The sequence below is a fragment of the Artemia sp. Qi Xiang Cuo genome, chromosome 10 (genome assembly GCF_049724085.1).
Source record: "Artemia sp. Qi Xiang Cuo chromosome 10, ASM4972408v1, whole genome shotgun sequence".
NCBI lineage: Eukaryota > Metazoa > Arthropoda > Branchiopoda > Anostraca > Artemiidae > Artemia > Artemia sp. Qi Xiang Cuo.
In genome coordinates this window covers 45,447,783-45,465,862 of record NC_142803.1, presented here as the reverse complement: position 1 = coordinate 45,465,862, position 18,080 = coordinate 45,447,783, and the positions used below count along the sequence as shown (strand labels likewise).

General features: G+C 36.9%; 1 protein-coding gene across 1 annotated transcript in view; it reads left to right on the top strand.

The window, feature by feature from the left end:
- Positions 1-18,080, top strand: part of LOC148947814 (prostaglandin reductase 1-like) — a 135,807-nt gene that overhangs the window by 83,946 nt on the left and 33,781 nt on the right. The window contains exon 5 of the mRNA XM_089095460.1: positions 4,534-4,804. Coding sequence (XP_088951586.1) covers positions 4,534-4,804 — 271 coding nt within the window. The remainder of the gene's footprint in view (positions 1-4,533; positions 4,805-18,080) is intronic.

Below are 18,080 nucleotides of genomic sequence, written 5' to 3'. Positions count from 1 at the left end.
AGGGTGTCCTTCCCCCTCTAGGAGACGGTTTTCTGGTGGCATTTTTACTTCAATTTCTTAAATTTCATATCCTTTAATTTTTACTAATATGAAATTAAATTTTAAAGTTGTTTTCTAAAAGGCTATGTCTTACAACTTTAAAATTTACAGCTCAGTATAGAAGACTTAGTAGTAGAAGACTTAGTGTTTATGCGTGGGCTAACCCAGCCTAGTTTGATTCACTGAAGCTCGTTTGTCCAGTTTCTGAGGGTTGCCATTTGAGCTCTGATTACTGAAATGATTTATGAATCGTACTAAAAAATATCTGAAAAAATAGTTATTTTTTAGTTGGTTGCTTTCCATAGTGCTTTTACAAATAACTCGGTAGTAACAGTTTTTCTGACTGTTGCTTTAAAGTTTTCTCTTCAAATACCCAAAGGCCTATGTTTAATACCAAGAAAGTTGGATTCTAAGTACAATCAGGAAAAATGGACCTATATTTCTTACTGATTCTATCAAGTCAAAGCAGCATATACCTTTTTCTTAGTACAATTAAGAATCCAAGATACAACGGTGCGTCTTGGCACAACCTCTTTACATAAAAACAGGTACGATAAAAGGGAAAGGGACATGTGAAGACGTGATAAAAGGCAACTTTTACCGCTGGCCAAGCCATATTGAATGGGGCTGCGAAGCGTGACGTCAATTCTTGGGCGGGAGATTCAAATAACGATGAAACGTGGATGCATAGACACATTTTTTCGGAACTTTGGTGAATTGTTTTGGCCTAAAATATTTGTCGTAGATCGTACTAATCCACCAGAACGTTTTCACGTCAAAATAATACTAGGAATATTGACAATCAGTTGTTAGTTACAACTAGAAACCACGTTTCACGGTACTTTGAATTTCGTACCTTGCTTTTTACGTCATCACCGCGCAGCCCTATGTTGTATAACTTAAAAACCGTGTTCCAGGATTTTTTTTGAAATTTCGGGATTTTTTTTTGAGGAAAAATCGGAATTTTATTTTTGAGCTGGTGACAACGCTACATGTATAATAGGAACACGTGACACAATCAGTTCCATCGTAGGGTTACTTAGTTTTAGCATGGATATCAACAACTTGCAGTCCTCCGTTCTTCTTCTTTAGGTACATATCAGTTGTTTTCAGTCTTGGGGGTTCTTTTCCTTGCCAAATAAACCCGTAAATAATTTTTTCCAAGTTTTAAAAGATCGCTTTTGAAGGTGCTGAAATATTCGACAGATACCGAATAACAGGCTAGCTGTATATATTTACATATTGCGCCCTTTGGAATATGCCTCCGGCGTGCCTCCGTGCCTCATGCCTCCAGGTGTCCCTCAAAATGCCCAGTTGTTAACCCCTCGGGTGGCGTACAGCCATTTTACCATTTTAAAATGTAATGTTCTATTAAAGTAAATTATAAAGTCATGAAACCACCTCACAAAAGTAACTCACAGTTACTTTCTTGAGGTGGTTTCATGAAGGTAGCTTCAAATTGTAAATGTTAAGTAAATGTATGTTATATATTTTAGGTTAGTTTATTTTACTTTTATATTTATTTATTAGTTTTAGTTTATATATATTTTTTCTTACACTGAAGACGCCTTGTCAGATACGGGCGAAATATTGTTTTGTTTTTTTTCGTTTTCATTTACTGGCCATAGACCCGTTTGTAGTCTTTATAATTATTTCTTTGTTGTTTTTTTTTGACATGGCTGGCCAGTTCGGCTCTAGATCTCTTATTAACCAATTGACATGTTCTGTTTCTGTTACGCTTACTAAGCAACATAAAACAAGATGGCTAAATATTTTAGCAGTAATGCATTATATAGTTGGCAACTCTGTATATAAAATTGATTAACCTAGTTTCGGAACGCTTGAGAGTTGTAACGACGTGTTTAATATACGCCCTTGTACGGAGAATATCGTCAAAGCAAGGACTGAATAATGAACTGCTAGGAGAATAATTTTCACAAATTCAAAATGACAATTCGTAGAAATCCCTAAAAAAAACAGAAAATTCCCAAAACCCTAAATAAAATCAGTTCACCCCTAGAAGGCATAAAAAAAAAATTAGCGGGAAAACCCTAAAGTGGAAACAAGAGAGTTTAAGAGAGAGAAAAAACGGGTTTAATTTAAATAAAGCAGTGACAGCCATACTAAAATGTACTCAAAACAAAAGCAGCAACAGAATATTAATTAATAAAAAAATTCTGAATATTCCGACTCCACATCCGGGAGCCTTTATCAACGGGAAAAAAAGAAAACAAACTTAGTTAATCATGTAGAGAAAAAGAACAATACAAACAAAAGAGAACAAAAGACAAAACAAATAAATGAAACTCACATCCTAATAAAACTTCCAAAGTACGGCACAACTGTAATCACAGATGATACGCCAAAATCTTTAGATAATTTTCCTCTATATCCAATATGATCCTTTAGATCATATTGGCAAATGGGATCTATCAAAAATAAAATACCATTTTTTTAGCAAAAACAAAACCCAGGTCACCACCCCTACTTAAATTTATAGGTTAAGACCCTTGAACTATTTAGATATGGCAAACAGGTCAACGAAACTCATGCTTTATAAATTGAGTGAATTTTTTATCTGCAAGTTTAGCTGCCGTTCGTTGACTCCTGCCAGCCTTGACCTTATCCTGACTATCGCTTACACGGTTGTCAGCTGTTCGAGGACTATTATTTAAATTACCACTGTTAGAAAATTTTACTTGCCCCTTAATTAAACTATTATAAATTGAACTAATTCTAAAATCCCCTTCGTCTCTATTAATACTAATCCTCCATAGATAATTCGTTTTAATTCCAACAATTTCTCTAAAGCTTTGTAAGCGGCCTATAGACGTGTCTACAATTTTTGTCTGGTCAAACAATATATCATGATGAGGAAAGTCAAATAAATGTTCTGCTACAGCTGATTCAAACGTTTCTGGTTTTTGTTTATATTCTAGCGAACAGTCAATGGCATTTTTGTGTTGCTGTAGTCTTTTTTATAAATTTTTTTGTGTCCTTCGTACATAAAATTTACCACAAGAACACGGAATTTTGTGTACACCCCTTTTTATGTTTTTTTGGAACCCTTTCTTTTCGATTATTTAGTAACGAGTCAATAGTTTGTCGAGATTTAAATGTTGTTTTTAATTGTGCTTCCTTAGTTTTCTTTTTAATTTATGTGACAACTTCGGGAAAAGTTATACCCATATGGCAAAGTTACATAATTTGTTTGTTGATTCGACCCATCATCTTCTAGTATTTTTGGTTCCGTTAACTTTTTTTTTGTTTTTCAATTATTTGAGAAATCATCTTTTCAGGGTATCCATGACCTATTAAAATATCCTTAATGAAAATAGTTCATTACTTATGTATTCTCGTGATGCTAATTTTAGTATCCTATTAGCTAAAGAAATAACTACTCACTCCCCTTTTTACTTGGATTTCCCGTTTTTTTCTCTCTCTTAAACTCTGTCTTGTAAATGGAAAAGCAGTATGGTCTAAGATATTATCTTAAGTGGAAACGCTGCCTACTATATCCATGATTACCTGACATTATTTAAACACGTCACATGATTATGTCAAGATAAATTATTTTTTATACATAAATCAAAATAAAATTCTGATCTTAAAACTATGTAGCTAAAAAGGAATTAATGAAGTGCACTAAAATGGAAGTTAAATTATGGGTCATTTTGTAATAATGTTACTATTGTACGTTTCTTTCCTTTCGATTGCCGCAAATAGAAAATCTCTTAAATTGAAGAAAAGCTGAGAATTACATTATTTTTAAATATCTTAATTTTTTAAGAAATTTCTGACCAGAGTTCAAAAAACAAATTTTTGTTTGCTTTTGCAGAAAGGTCAAACTAATGAAAGAAAACTCACACTGTTTTTCCATCATGCAAAAACTTGTATTAAGAGTTTATAAAGACAGTTCAGCCACTTTCTTTTTGACAGTTTCTGAGATTTTTCGCCACTTGTTAGCTGAGGAATGAGGAGCCTCGTGCCAGGGCCGACAAGTTGTAAGAATTTTAATTTTCCTATAAGTAGCAGCGAACTTCAGGAAAGTTGAATTTTGTGAACTAAGGCTCTGTTAGTTTTGGTTTTTAGTTTGTGTTTAGTCTTATTGAGAAGATTTTGGTGAGTTGAATTTTTTTATTGGTTTCTTTGTTTTGGTTTTTCTTCCCTTTCCCTGAAAATGGCTTTTGATCATGTACTCAGAATATCCGCTTAAATTAATCCTCGTATCAATTTAATCACTTCTTGAGAAAAAGGCCAAGATTCCATATAACTTCTTGTTTTTCGTTTTCCTGTGAGCTCCAATATTTTTCATGTAATGCGCCATTTTTCCGATACGTTTCTTTCGTTTCTGACACTTTCAACAATCAAGCTGAAAAGTACAAAAAGTAAAAAAGAAAGCTCAAAACCTTTCCCTAGCCGGCATAATTTACAAGCAACTAAACACATGATGTGGCTTAATGTATTTTATTTTGAAGCTTGTCTTTTATCTAGAAACACTGCGTATTTCGGATTTTTGGAAATCTGCCAGCCGAAACCTGGTGAAACAGTTGTTGTCAATGGTGCAGCCGGTGCTGTTGGTAGCCTGGTAGGACAAATTGCTAAAATAAAAGGTTGCAAAGTCATTGGCTATGCTGGATCTGATGATAAAATTAAATGGTTACAAGAACTTGGATTTGATCATGCTTTCAACTATAAGAAAGTTGACATAAGAAAAAGCCTGAAAGAAGCCGCCCCAAATGGTGTTGACTGCTATTTTGATAACGTAAGAAATATATTGTTTCAATTAAGTATATTTAACCAGATAGAAATTCAGTGCAGAACATTGAGACCGTTATATACCACTAGTGACCAGTCAAAAACCAACAGTTTGGGAGTTACCAGTTTACCTTTAACACTTGACAGTTCCAAAAATCATCGAAAAATATCCTTTTTCCTTTTGAAGATATTTAACTACATGACAATTTAGCATAGAACGTTAATAACCTTGTTTGTCAATGGTGACCGTTCAAAGACAAAGGCTCTGGTCGTTTTCAGTTTCGCAGTTTGACGTTGATAGCTTACAGTTGATGGTATCGACCTTCGTTAATAAAAAAAAAAATCTGATGAAAACGATCAGCCAGTTCGTATAACTGATACCCCCCCCCCTAAAAAAAGAATGGTCTGACCATGTTCCTTATGGTTTACTACGGTTTTAGGCAATTACCCCCCCCCCTTCCCGGAGATTACCCCCCCCGGAAAATACCCCCGTAGAAAATGAGGCTTTCCAAATTTAAGAATTTTATTTGAGTTTTATTTTCTTAATTTCCGTAGGGGGAAGGGATTTTGTTACTTGTGTATTATGCTTCACTCACTCAAGTTTACGCTGTGTAAAGTTCGAGAATACATCGTTTTTTTTTGTTAGTTTCTTCGTTGCTTTAGAAATAAATTTGGGCTATATATTTGCACATTAGGGGGGGGGGGTAAAGTAGAGCGGATCTGCATGCAAAATGTGTTTGGTACAATTATTCTGCATATTAGATAGATAGATAAATAAGTGTATTTTAAAGCCAAATATACGGCCACGAACACAGTAACACAGTAAAATAACATAAATGAAAGGCACAAATAACATAAACTTTGTTCAGCGATCATCATAACACTTAAATGAAACACTACATTAACCTAATAATAGTACTTAATACTTGGAAAAACGGTCATTGAAAAAAAAAAACATTTAACACCCGGAAAAAAACGCTTAAATGAAATTGCATTTATTTTATACTGGGATTTTTTTTTTTTTTTTTTTTTTTTTTTTTTTTTTTTTTTTTTTTTTATTTAGGTAACAGAATTCCCAGATACCTCGCTATTCTTCTGTAATGTTTTAGCGGTCATACCTAGAAGGAATTTTTTTTTGAATTCAAACTGTCTAAATACTTTACCCCCCCCCCCCTATGTGCAAATATATAGCCCAAAATATATATATTTCCTATGTATTCTGTCACTTGTCTTTGTCTTGTCTCGCGCTAAGCTGAAAAAAAAACTAACGAAGAAACCGACCTTGTTCTCGAGTTTTACAAAGCGTAAACTTGAGCGAGTGGCGCATAATACACAAGTACCAAAATTCCTTCTCCTTACGGAAATTAAAAAAAAATCAAATAAAATTCTCAAATTTGGAAAGTCTTATTTTCCATGGAGGGGGGAGGGTATTTTCCAGGGAGGTATTTTCCGTGGGGGTGGGGGGATTTTCCGCGGGTTTAAACGCCGGTCACCGTTTACTACATAGTTTACTGGTTCTTATGTCCTGAAATCAGCACTACATAAAAAATTTGTTTTTGATAGAAATTTAGTCACAAAGTAAAATCGTGAAATTCAGTCACAAATTATAAGTACATTCATGGCCATATCCAAGATTGCTGTTCGGGGGTGGGGGTATTTCCTTCTGGGGGGTTTTACAAAAAAAAAATAAAAAACGGGTCAAAAATATATTTTATGGTAATCTGTTTTTATCGTTTTTGTTACGTCTTTACGAGCCGGACAATTATTTTTGGGGGAGGGGGGAGTTCAAAATCACTAACCACTCCCCTGAACACAGTCTTGAAGATATAGGTATAAATTATGAGTCTATGAGGTAGCTGTGAGCCCAGAGCCCTAGGTGTATGCCAACTGAGAGCATTCAGAAAAAGACACAGTTTATCGCTTATTCACATATTTTTGCATGGGTTTACTGCCCCTTATCGCTTACTAAAGAATTTAATGGTATTGATATCTTGAATTCAGCCATTGCGCAAGATATTTTTTATGGAAAGGGGGTAAAATCATGATATCAGTTACATAGTATTTGTTTGAATCGTAAGGAAATTCGTATGAATTGTGAGGCTACAGAATAGCAGTGGGCTGAGCCCTGAGACCTCAGAGCTAGAGCCCTGAGTACGTCCCAGTCTGGTCCTATTCTGAGAAAGGCTCCAGTTATACCGTTTAATTTGTCGCTTAGGCACATATTATTTCCTTATAAAAAAAAATAAGCTTTATTTAGAGTTATTGAATTTCTCAATTATTCTATTTTGCTTTATACCTTCCATAGCATAATGTATGCGTTATAATAAATGTGCTTACCGTATTGTATGCCTTCTATGATCAAGTTCCCAACAAGCTATTATTTTGGAATTTCTTAGTGATTCCATCGTGACATAACTTGCTAAGTATCTTGAGTTTGGATGATATCAGAGTCAACACCCTTGTTGACTCTAAAGAGCAAATTGCAAATTTTATAAAGAACAAATTGCCCCCCACTATGTATCATTTCTTTTAATTTTTAACCTGCCACTCCGTATGGAAGGGTGGTTGAAGAAACTTTGGAGGGGGCTCATTTGAGTGTAGATCCAAAGTTCTATATGGTTCTCCCCATAACCCATATGACATCGGATCAAAATTTTCGAGTATCTATTTTTTTCTTAGAATAGTCGAAAAGCCCGATAAATATGCCTTCGGGTATAAAAATCTGAGAATCACGAACTCCACGTTGAGAATCCCCCTGAAAAAATTTCACCCTGCGAAACACCCCTCCCCCTGCGGATTCTTCCCCGGTGAAATATTTCTTGCACAGAAAATCCTCCCCTCTGCTGCGAAAATTTTCCCGCGTGCAAAATTGAGCAGCCAAAGAAATTATGAAAAATAATAAAGAAAAGAAGGAATTATGTAGAAGTGGAATACAATTTTTTTCATTTTCTTCAGTTTAAACAATTTTAATCAAAAACAGAACTCAACTGTCACTACAACTCGCACTAAAACAGAAAAAATGCTTGAAAAGGTGACTGGTTGGATATCATTTACGCCAATTCATCATACCAATTCAAAAAAAAGACAACTGATAACAATAACAAAAATGATAAAAACGAAAATAGAAATAAGAGAAAATTCTAATAAAATATATACAAAAAAAATACAACTCTGGTGATAAAAAAAAAAAAAAAAAAAAAAACGATATCAGAGACAACCCACTAGCGTTGTGTATAGTAATGGGCCACCGGGCTTTATTGTATTATTTTTTTTTTTCTCAGATCAGTTTGATATCGAACTTGGGGGGAGGGGTCATATAAACTTCGGATGAGGCTCATTCGATTGGAAATTGAAGGTTCTAGTGTCTTTTTGTAGAGTCGAAAAGCGATCAAAGTGCTCAATCCCTCTTCCCATGCCCTTTTTTACCCAAAGACATCCGATCAAAATTTTCAGATAGCCATTTTGTTCAAAATACTCAAACGGTCAAATAACCATGCCTCTGTGGCTGACGGAACCCCCCCCCCCCCCCAGCTCCCGGGGAAGCGCTGTAAGCTATGCAAATTGCCAATTGTCTACATATAAAAGATACCAAATATATAAAGGGAACTTTAAAGAAATATTGAGAGGGATGTAAAAAAAACACACAATGTGCATGCTGGTTATCAAAAGGGCGTATCAGCAAAATCTAAGGAATGACTGTGGATATTAAGTTGAAAATTTGAGGAGATATTGAAGAGTGGTCGGAGGGCAATCAGCTCCCCTAGCCTTTTTCGTATGCCCCCTCCCCTTTGTACTGATCAAAATTTTGAAAAAATAATTTTCTTCAAAATAGTCAAAAGGCCTAATAACTAAGCAACCGAGGCCGCCAAGCCCTCCATAACCCAGGGGTAAGATTGTAAATCAGGCAATTTGCCTTCTGTTTATATTAAGGATTCATCATTGGTAATTCCTAGCTCTCCCTAGCTGATTTATCTATTATGGGTTGCCTCCCCGTAGTAGCATAAGACCATTGTCCTAAATTATGCACATTGTCCTTCGTTTATAGATAGCTTTCACAGTAAAAAAAAAAAAAAAATGGTGGCTGTATTTGTGTGAGTGGTATGGGGTTCGAATCTTCTTATAGCCGTTTTTTCTAACGAGAAGAAAGTGGAATTGAAGTACTCAATATAATTATATATTAATGGGTAACAAGCAAGGTCCGTTTCAACGGTTCTGGTTGAAGTATCAAATCTTTTCTTCAGCAAAGGAATGTTAATAACCATTCATAACGGTCTAGGTTTAGCCATAAGCTGTAGTATGAATATTGAAGAAAGCATCGAATGATCTTAAGTGAGTGCGGTATGCTTGCAAGTAATAACTAGCAGATTGACTCAGTCAAAAATATATTGCAAAAAGCAAAAAACATTTCATCGAACACATCCGCATGATCAATGTAGGCTATAGACTTATTCTTTGTATTCCGCTACCTCATAGAACGATTTCGCTAACGACATGCCGCCAACTCCCCAGAGTTTTTACTTGATAATCCTACACAGTTCTTATCTGTAATGGCCGACCCAGCATTCTTTTGTGGAAAAGCTTGAATCTAGTCAGAAATAAAGCTTATGTTTAATGCTACATTTCAACAAATATTATTTTGACCTTTTTTTTTTTTTTTTTTTTTTTACCCAAGTTAGACATTGAACTTTTTGTCTAGTTTTCAAAAAACGTAAAAATGATAAAAAAAATAACTAAAAAGCCAAGTTTTCTTATGGAAGTAAAGAGTACAATTGAAATATATAACCAACAAATATCACCTGCCTTTCACAGCATGTATCTATAAAAATATCACAATAAACTGACTGCTGATTTCTCGATATTTGTGGGATTGTGTAAAATGTATTACCTTACTGAAAACACAAATCAATATAAATTTTCTGCACATTAGAAGCATAAAACTTTTTGGAACGTTTCCCAAGGTATAAAAAATGAAGTTTTTATGATGTTTGTATGTGGTTTGAATTCGATTGCCTAAAATAAAACATTAAATTAACCCGTACTCATAATGAGATTTATCTAACACCGACCTAATGATCAGACCTTATGGTCATAGCTTGTAAAAATCTTATATCAATTTCATAATTTGAAAGTAGAGGTGACCCTAGTACTCGTGACAGTACACCAAATATGGGCATAGAATACTGACAGTACACCATATATGGGCATGGAATCCCTAGGGAGAATGATTGCGTAATCGGTCAATGACCTAAATTTCCAAGGTGTGTCAACCACAACAACATCGACCTTGACATTCGCTGAGAGCGTGCACTTACAACAACAACAACATCGACCTTGGAACACCTGTGCTGTCGACCTCAATTCACCTATCGTGAATCAATAATTCCCCTTAGAAACAACAAATTAATTCCCCTTTCTTGACAGATCAATCAACCAATGACATCATCTGTCAGACTTTAAAAATTTTCGCATAGAAACGATTCTCCAGGAATAGATCCAAGTCATTAATGTCTTTGCCTCGGAAACAACTCTTTTGGTCGAACTCCAAAGGATATTAATAACCAAAGGCCATGGAAACAATTCTCCAAGAAACATCTTAGCGATGAATTGTTTTAGCGCGGGAATCAGGTTTCTTATTAATTTGAAATGCATTAGCGCAGAGATGCCAAAAACAAAAGGAACACGCTGAAATTACGTTTAGGGATTATTTGGGTGAAACTGTTTTAGACAGGTTATGGGATTATTTCGGCGAAACAGTTAGAGACATTTTAAAAGAAGATTTTAGGAAAGGTTTTAGAAGAGAATTTGAGGGTCAAACTCTGTGGTCGTTATAATACACAAGTTCCATTTGAACAGTGTTGTGAGGTCCTCTACCCCAACCCCAAAGGGTTCCGATCCGCCACCCCAACCCCGAAGGAAGCCTCCGGTACTCAAAGGTCCCCCAAGCTCCCAAAGAGCCCCAGCCCCCCAAACGCCCTCCTCAGACCCTCAAAGGCCCTCCTCTGGTCCTCAAAGGGCCCCCGGACCCCCAAAGGGCACCCCGGACCCCAGAAGCCCTCCCCCCGGTCCTCAAAGGCCCCTCAAGCTCCCAAAGGGCCACCGGCGCCTCCAAAGGCCCACCCAGACCCCCAAAGGCCATCCCCGGGGCCCCCCAAAGGCCCATCGAGCTCCCAAAGGACCAACAGGGTCCCAAAGGCCCTCCACCGGTCCCCAAATGTCCCCCCGGCCCCCAACTGCCCCCCAGGACCCCCAAAGGCCCTCCCCCGGCCCCCAAAGGTCCCCCGGACCAGAGAAGCGCCGCTGGGATGCGCCGTGGGCCAGAAAAGTGCCGCAGGATGTGCCTCAGGGATGCGCCGCAGGGATGCGCCGCAGGGGATGCGCCGCAGGAAAGCGCCGCAGGATGCGCCGCAGGATGCGCCGCAGGGATGCGCCGCAAAAAAAAGTAAACTAAAAAGTAAAAATTTAGAAATGTTATCCCCCAAACGCCCTCCTCAGACCCCCAAAGGCCCTCCCCTGGTCCTCAAAGGTCCCCCGGGCTCCCAAAGGGCCAACCGGCCCCCAAGGGTCCCCCCGACCCCCAAAGGTCCACCCCCGGTCCCCAAAGGTCCACAGGGCTCCCAAAGGCCCTCCCCCGGACCCCAAAGGTCCACAGGGCTCCCAAAGGCCCACCCCCCGTCCCCAAATGTCCCCCTGGGCTCCCAAAAGACCACTCAATCCTCAAGGGCCCCCGGATCCCCAAACGCCCTCCCTGGGCCCCAAAGGTCCTCCCCCGGTCCCCATACAAGCACACAAGAACTTACACACACAAAAACTTACACACACACACACAAACCTACACACACACACAAAAACTTACACACACACACCAAAACTTACAAACACACGACTAAACTTACACACACACACACAAAAACTTACACACACACACAAACACAAAAAATAACAAAAAAACAATAAAAGATACATTCACACAAAATCTTAAATGCACATAAAAACTAACACACACACACACATAAACAAAACTTACACACACACACACACACGAAAACACACACACACACGCCAAAACATACACACACACACACGAAAACTTACACACACACACGACAAAAATTACACACACAAAAACTTACACACACACACACACACACACACAAAAACATACACAAAAACAAACAAAAAACTTACACACACACACACACACACACACACAAACTAACACACACCCACACAAAACAAATATCCACACACAAAAGCTTAGACACAAATAAACTAACACACACACACACAAAAACTTAGACCCACACGCAAAAACTTACATCCACAAAAAAACTTACATGCACACAAAAACTTACACACACACAAAAACTTACACACACGCACAAAAACTTACACACACACACAAAAACTTACACACACACACACACATGAAAACTGACACACACACGCAAAAACTTAAACACACACTAAAAATCATACACACAAACACAAACAAAAATACACACACACACACACACAAAAAATTACAAAATCAAAAGAAAAATTAAATTCAGACAAAAAATTACATGCACACAAAAACTTACACACACACACACACAAAACTCACACACACAAACACACGAAAACTCACACACACACGCCAAAACTTACACACACACAAAAACTTACACACACACACACACAAACAAAAACTTAAACATGAACACAAAAAAACTCACACACACACTCACAAAAACTTACACACACACACACACACACACACACAAAAAAAACAAACACACACACGAAAAATAACACACACACCCCAAAAAAAACACACACACAAACTTACACACACACACACACAAAAACTTACACATTCACTCGAAAACTTACTTTCACACAAAAACTTACATGCACACAAAAACTTACACAAACGCACACACACACAAAACTTACACACACACACACACGAAAACTTACACACACACGCCAAAACTTACACACACACAAAAACTTACACACACACACACACACACACACACAAACACACACTTACACACACACACAAAAACTTACACATGAACATAAAAAAAAACTCACACACACACTCACAAAAACTTAAACACACACACAATCACAAAACTTACACACACACACACGAAAACTTACACACACACGCCAAAACTTACACACACAAAAAATTACACATTCACAATAAAACTTACACACACACACACTAAAACTTACACACACACTCAAAAAATTACACACACACACACACACACACAAACTTACACACACACACACACACAAAAACTTACACACTCACAAGAAAACTTACATGCACACAAAAACTTACATGCACACAAAAACTTACACACACACACACACACAAAACTTACACACACACACACACACACACGAAAACTCACACACACACGCCAAAACTTACACACACACACACACACTAAAATTTACGCACACACACTAAAACTAACACACACACACGCCAAAAATTACACACACACAAAAACTTAAACACACACACACACCAAAAAAAAACTTAAACATGCATACGAAAACATAAATGCACACAAAAACTTACATGCACACAAAAACTTACACACACGCACAAAAACTTACACACACACACGAAAACACACATACACACGCCAAAACTTACACACACACAAAAACTTACACACACACACACACACACACACAAACACACACAACCACACACACACACAAACACCCACACACACGCACCCCCACACAAACAGAAACACACACACTCACTCAAACCCACACACACACACAAAAACACACTCACACAAACACACACACACAAACAAACAAACACACACACACACACACACACACACACACACAAAAAACATACACACACACACAAACAAACAAAAAATAACACACAAACACAAAAAATTACACCCACACACAAAGAAAAGACACACAAAAAATTACACACACACACACAAAAACAGAAACCCACACGCAAATACTGACACGCACAAAAAAACTTACATGCACACAAAAACTTACACACACACACACACACACAAAACATACACATATGCAAAAAATATAACACACACACTCAAAAACTTACAAACACCCAAAAACTTACACACACACACAAACACACACAAAAAAACTAACACATGCACATGAAAACTTACATGAACACAAAAAATTACACACACACACACACACGAAAACTTACGCACACACACGACAAAACTTACACACACAAAAGCTGAGACACACAAAAACTAACACACACACACACACAAAAACTAAAACCCGCACTCAAAAACTTACACCCACACGCAAAAACTTACATGCACACAAAAACTTACATGTCCACAAAAATTTACACACACACTAAAACTAACACACACTCATAAAAACTTACACACACACACAAAAACTTACACACAAACACTAAAACTAACGCACACACACACACACACACACACATACACACAAAAAAACTTACACAAGCACACTAAAACTGACATGCACATAAAAACTTACATGCACACAAAAACTTACACACACGCACAAAATCTTACACGCACACACAAAAACTTAAACACACAAACTAAAAATTACACACACACACTAACACTTAAACACACACACAAAAAAAATTACACACACACATTAAAACTTACACACACACACTAAAACTTACACACACACGCGAAAACTTAAACACACACCACAAAACTTACACACACACACAAAAACATACACACACACACACACAAAAACTAACACATGCACACGAAAACTTACATGCACACAAAAACTTACATGCACACAAAAACTTACACACACACACACACACACACACACACACACACACACACACACACACACACGAAAACTTACACACACACTCCAAAACTAACACACACACAAAAACTCACACACACACACACACTCACAAACAAACCTAAACATGCACAAGAATAATTAAATTCAAACGAAAACATACACACACACACACAAACACACACAAAACACAAAAACACACACACACAAAAAATTAAACACACACGCGAAAACTTACACACAAAAACACAAATAAAAAAAAACAAACACAAAAACACAAACAAAAACAAAAACTAACACATGAACACAACAAAAACTCACACACACACGCACAAAAACTTACACACACACACACACACACAAAACTTACACACACACACAATAAAAATAACACACACAATAAAAAAATTAAACACAAACAAAATTACACACACACACACACACACACACACACACATAAAAAAAAAAAAAAAAAACTTACACACACACACAAACACACACAAACTAAAAAAAACACACAAAAACTAAAACACAGACACAATAGCTTAGACACACAAAAACATACACACACACACAAAAACTAACACACACATTCAAAAACATACATGCACACAAAAACTTACATGCACACAAAAACTTAAACACACACAAAAACTTACACACACTCACAAAAACTTACACACACACACAAAAACTTACACACACAAAAACTTACACACACACACACACACACACAAAAACTTACACATGCACACGAAAACTTACATTCACACAAAAACTTACATTCACACAAAAACATACACACACACACACACACACACACAAAACTTACACACACAAACACACGAAAACTCACACACACACGCCAAAACTTACACACACACAAAAACTAACACACACACACACACACACACACACACAATCTTACACATCAACACAAAAAAACTCACACACACACGCACAAAAACTTACACACACGAAAACTTACACACTCACAAAACTTACACACACACACACGAAAACTTACACACACACACGAAAACTTACACACACAAAAACTTACACATGCACACGAAAACTTACACACACACACACACGAAAACTTACACACACACACACGAAAACTTACACACACACGCCAAAACTTACACACACACAAACTAACACACACACACACACACACACAAAACTTACACATGCACACGAAAACTTACATGCACACAAAAACTTACATTCACACAAAAAATTACACACACACACACACACACACAAAAATTACACACACACACACGAAAACTTACACACACACCCCAAAACTTACACACACAAAAACTTACACACACACACACATACACACAAAAACTTACACACACACAAAAAACTTACACACACACACACAAACACACACACACACACAAAAACTTACACACACACACACGAAAACTTACACACACACACACAAAACTTACACACACACAAAAACTTACACACACACACACACACACACACACAAACTTACACACACACACAAAAAAAATACACACACACAAAAACTTACAAACACACACACACACACACAAAACTTACACACACACACACGAAAACTCACACACACACACACAAAACTTACACACACAAAAACTTACACACACACACACACACACACAAACTTACACACACACAAAAACTTACACACACACAAAAACTTACACACACACACAAACACACACAAACTTACACACACACACAAAAACTTACACCCACGACACCAAAAGCTTACGCACACACAAAAACTTACACACACACACAAAAACTTACACCCACACGCAAAAACTTACATGCACACAAAAACTTACATTCACACAAAAACTTACACACACACATAAACTTACACACACGCACAAAAACTTACACACACAAAAACTTACACACACAAAAACTTACACACACACACACACACACACAAAAACTAAAACATTCAAACTAAAACTTACATACACAAAAAAACTTACAATCACACAAAAACTTACACACACACACACACACACACACAAAACTTACACACACAAACACACGAAAACTCACACACACACGCAAAAACTTACACACACACACAAAACTTACACACACACACACACACACACAAAAACTTACACATGACACACACAAAAACTCACACACACACGCACAAAAACTTACACACACACACACTCACAAAACTAACACACACACACACTATAACATAAACACACACTCGAAAACTTACACACACAAAAACTTACACATGCACACGAAAACTTACACACACACACACGAAAACTTACACACACACCCCAAAACTTACACACACACACACACACACATACAAACACACACACACACACAAAAACTAACACAAGCACACGAAAACTTACATGCACACAAAAACTTACATGCACACAAAAACTTACACACACACACACACACAAACATAATCACACACACACACACGAACAATCACACCCACACGCAAAAACTTACACACACTCACAAACTTACACACACACACACACACACACACAAAAACTTACACATGAACACAAAAAAAACTCACACACACACGCACAAAAACTAACACACACACACACACACACACACAAAAAAAAAAAAAAAAAACAATAAAAAATAAACAAACACGCAAAAAAATAAAAAAAAAAACAAAAACACAAACACACACACACACACACACAAACTTACACACACACACACAAAAAACTTACACACACAAAAACTTACACACACACACACACACACACAAACTTACACAACACACACAAAAACTTACATCCACAAGCATTAGGTTAGACAAACAAAAAATTAAACACACAAAAACAACCTTACATCACAACGCAAAAAATTACATGCAAACAGAACAATACAGTTACTCAAAACAATACACACACACAAACAATTACGAACAAGCAAACAAACTTACACACACACACAAAAGAATAAACATACACACACGACAACTTACACACACACACCAAAACATACACACACACACACACACAAACTCAAAAACAAAAACAAACAAACAAAAAAACAAACACATGCACACAAAAACTTACATTCACACAAAAAACTATAAACACACACACTAAAACTGACACACACACTTCAAAACTTACACACACAAAATCTTAGACACACAAAAACTTACACACACACACACACACACACTAACACCCACACGCACAAACTGACACACACACACACACAAACTTACACACACAAAAACTTACACACACACACACACACACAAAACTTACACCCACACTCAAAAACTGATACACACACACACACAAACTTACACACACACACTAAAACAAACTCACACACAAACAAAAACACACACACATAAACAATTACACACACACACACAAAAACTTACACACACACAC